Source organism: Arachis ipaensis, chromosome B03, assembly GCF_000816755.2.
Source record: "Arachis ipaensis cultivar K30076 chromosome B03, Araip1.1, whole genome shotgun sequence".
NCBI classification, from domain to species: domain Eukaryota; kingdom Viridiplantae; phylum Streptophyta; class Magnoliopsida; order Fabales; family Fabaceae; genus Arachis; species Arachis ipaensis.
The window spans coordinates 122,725,394-122,728,407 of NC_029787.2; the positions used below are offsets into that span (position 1 = coordinate 122,725,394).

Consider the following 3,014-nt stretch of genomic DNA (forward strand, 5'->3'; position numbering starts at 1 on the left):
CCATTTCTGTATGCTCTCGCGCCGAGCTTATCGGGCAGTTGGCGTGAGGCCGATCTCATCTGCTCACGTGCCGAGCTTTTTGGGCGGCCGAGGATAAGGGTGACGTATCAGGTTGGATTATATATATTTAAAAAAATTATGACTATTAGAAGGGTAAAATTATCCGTAAATTAATGTTTTGTATGAAGATGATGATTTTAAAATAATTTGTAACATTGAGAATGATATTAATAAAAAAAAAGGTTGAGAACGATTTTAATTTTGACCCAAGACATTATGAATGAGAAAAAATAATTAACCCTTAAATTCTCAATCATTTGTAAATCAATAGAATCTCATCTCTCCACCTGTATTTTCACTTCTCTATGCATCTGTAAAATATCTTCATTTATAGTGCCTATCTTATTATTCTCATTATTCATTAAACTCATCACATATGTTGTCATATCATTGTCTTTTAGATTATGGTAGTAAAATTACAATCACTCGTATCATCCAAAATATCTTTTTATATCATTATTTTTTCCTCTATATTTTTTGGTGTTGGTGTCAGGTTCCTTCACAAATATTTCATATTTTTTCCCATTAAAATTCAACTATAGCAAATTGTTAATTTGAGAAACGTAAATAGTGTCAACTAATGCTTTGTTGAAGCTATCCGAATTTCTCAAATTATCATCTATTTTTTTGTTATTGGCCCCGTCTCGGCAATTACAGTGAAATTTTTCTCACACTGCGCATGGAAACAAACTCCAAAGATTTTAATCTATACTCTTCTGGTTCTATCTGTTTCATATCAAGACCATCTTTTTATTTGTCCAAAGTGGTTTAGGAGAAATGATAGATTTAGAAATTCACTCGTATTATCAATTGAGTTAAATGTGAGGACCATTTTAAATAGGCCAAAACATTTAACATCCTTGAGGGTGTGTCAATCTTTGAAAAGATTGGGAGTGATTTTTTCTACCTTCAATGGGATTATCAACTCCCCATTAATATTTATTCCAAGTTTTTTTATCATTGTTTGATTGCCTTACAGTAGAGATGAGTTGAAGGCAGTGAAACCACCAGAGCTCCGTTCGAGTCAACAATATTGGTAGCAAGAAATTAGATCACGATCTCAGGTAAAGGAGGATGCAGAGACCCTTGTAGATGTTGGAAAGGAGTTTGATTGCGACACATATCTAAAGCTGGGCAATGAACTAGAGGCAATGATGTTGGACTGTGGGGACTTACGAGTAAGAGGCGATGAGAATCTATTTGGATACGGGGACTATCCGTCAAGTTTTGTCCCTCATTTGAGGCGAAAGAGAAAGGCAACATGAGACTGAACCCAGGCTCGAATTGAAGATTGAAGGGAAAAAGTTCGAATTTAAAAGAGGAGATATAGATTAACACTTTTAATAAAATGAACAAAAATTAATTAATATTAATTTAAATTTAAATACAAAGTAATGTAATAAAAAATATTGTTGAACGACTATTTTTATTTGTAGTTTTTTTTTTAGTAGGATTTAGGACTAAGAAAACAATTTCGGAAATTTGTTAGTATTTGGCGGCATAATTCCCAAAAGGTTTAAAAATCCCGCGAGGACCAAAATAGCCCAAAGTGTATTTGCGCCAACGTCACGTGCATCTGAAGTCTGAACCACTCGCTCATCTCAACCACGTCATCGATCTGCAACACACTCGAACTTCGAATCCAGACGGTACATCAATAGATCAATCAACCGTCCAGATCGCCTGATCAAATCATCCCGCGGATCCACGTTCCTTCAACAAAACCCGAACACCACACATATAAATACAACACACATCGCAATTCATAATCATTGCGTAGCTTACTCTTCCTCTCTTACTCGGTAACTATCAATTTCATTATTCTTCATCCCATGCTTAATTCTAACTTAACTCCAATATTATTCTAAGCTACTGTTTTGTTTCTAATTGTTGTGCAGATTTTTGTTTGTGCTAATTGGTTTCTGAGACAGCAAGATGTCTGGTCGTGGAAAGGGTGGCAAGGGATTGGGGAAGGGAGGAGCAAAACGTCACCGTAAGGTTCTGCGCGATAATATTCAGGGTATTACGAAGCCGGCGATTCGTCGTTTGGCTCGTAGGGGTGGAGTGAAGCGTATCAGTGGTCTCATCTATGAGGAGACACGTGGAGTGCTCAAGATCTTTTTGGAGAACGTGATTCGTGACGCCGTTACATACACGGAGCACGCTAGGAGGAAGACAGTTACGGCCATGGACGTTGTGTATGCCCTCAAGAGACAGGGAAGGACTCTTTATGGATTTGGTGGTTAGGACTAAGAGGGTTTTACTCTGGTTTAGGGGTTAGAAAGTTTGTGACTATGTTCAGCAAGTTATCTATCTAAGTTTCGATGTCAATTATTCTGGAATGTAATCAGTAATTACTCATTGCAATGTATTAACTATTAATATGCGTTTTCCTTTACTAAGTTAGGGGAATTGAATGCGGAAATTATTGAAACAAGTAAGCTCGTTTTATTAAAGACAGTTGCTTAGCGATTCGAATATATAGAGCCACTCATTATATATACACGTTACTACGTATACGCGACCACATCAGGGATGAAAATTCCTTGAGCAACATATGATATGGTTCGTTTGCTTGCAACTGCAGATTCACTGAAAACGAGATTTGAAATGTTCCGACAATGTAGAGAAATTTCTTTAGATTGCTTCCACAATGATATAGAAAAATTAAGCAAACAAGCTGTTAAATCGTTGTGAGCAATGCATGTTAAGTTAAATAAATTGCAAAAAGGCAGATTGAGTCCAAATAAAAAGAGAAAACAGAGTTAGTGTAAAGGGTTAACTTCAGAGTAGGTAGCTTTCTGTTAAAGGGGTTTGGGTACCCTTATTATATAGGTGCTCCTCCCTCTCTTGTTGGTTCGGTTTACATGTAAACTTAATCATGGTAAATCGAAGATAGTAAATTTAATTTATTAGCAAAGCAATGCATGTGATTAAATTAAATCGACTTAAAT

The 3,014-nt window shown here is 36.1% G+C and overlaps 1 protein-coding gene across 1 annotated transcript; it reads left to right on the top strand.

Annotated features, from left to right (window-relative positions):
- Positions 1,959-2,540, top strand: LOC107631259 (histone H4). The gene has a single exon (XM_016334643.2). It carries the CDS (start codon positions 1,996-1,998, stop codon positions 2,305-2,307), a length of 312 nt encoding a protein of 103 aa, XP_016190129.1. The 5' UTR covers positions 1,959-1,995; the 3' UTR covers positions 2,308-2,540.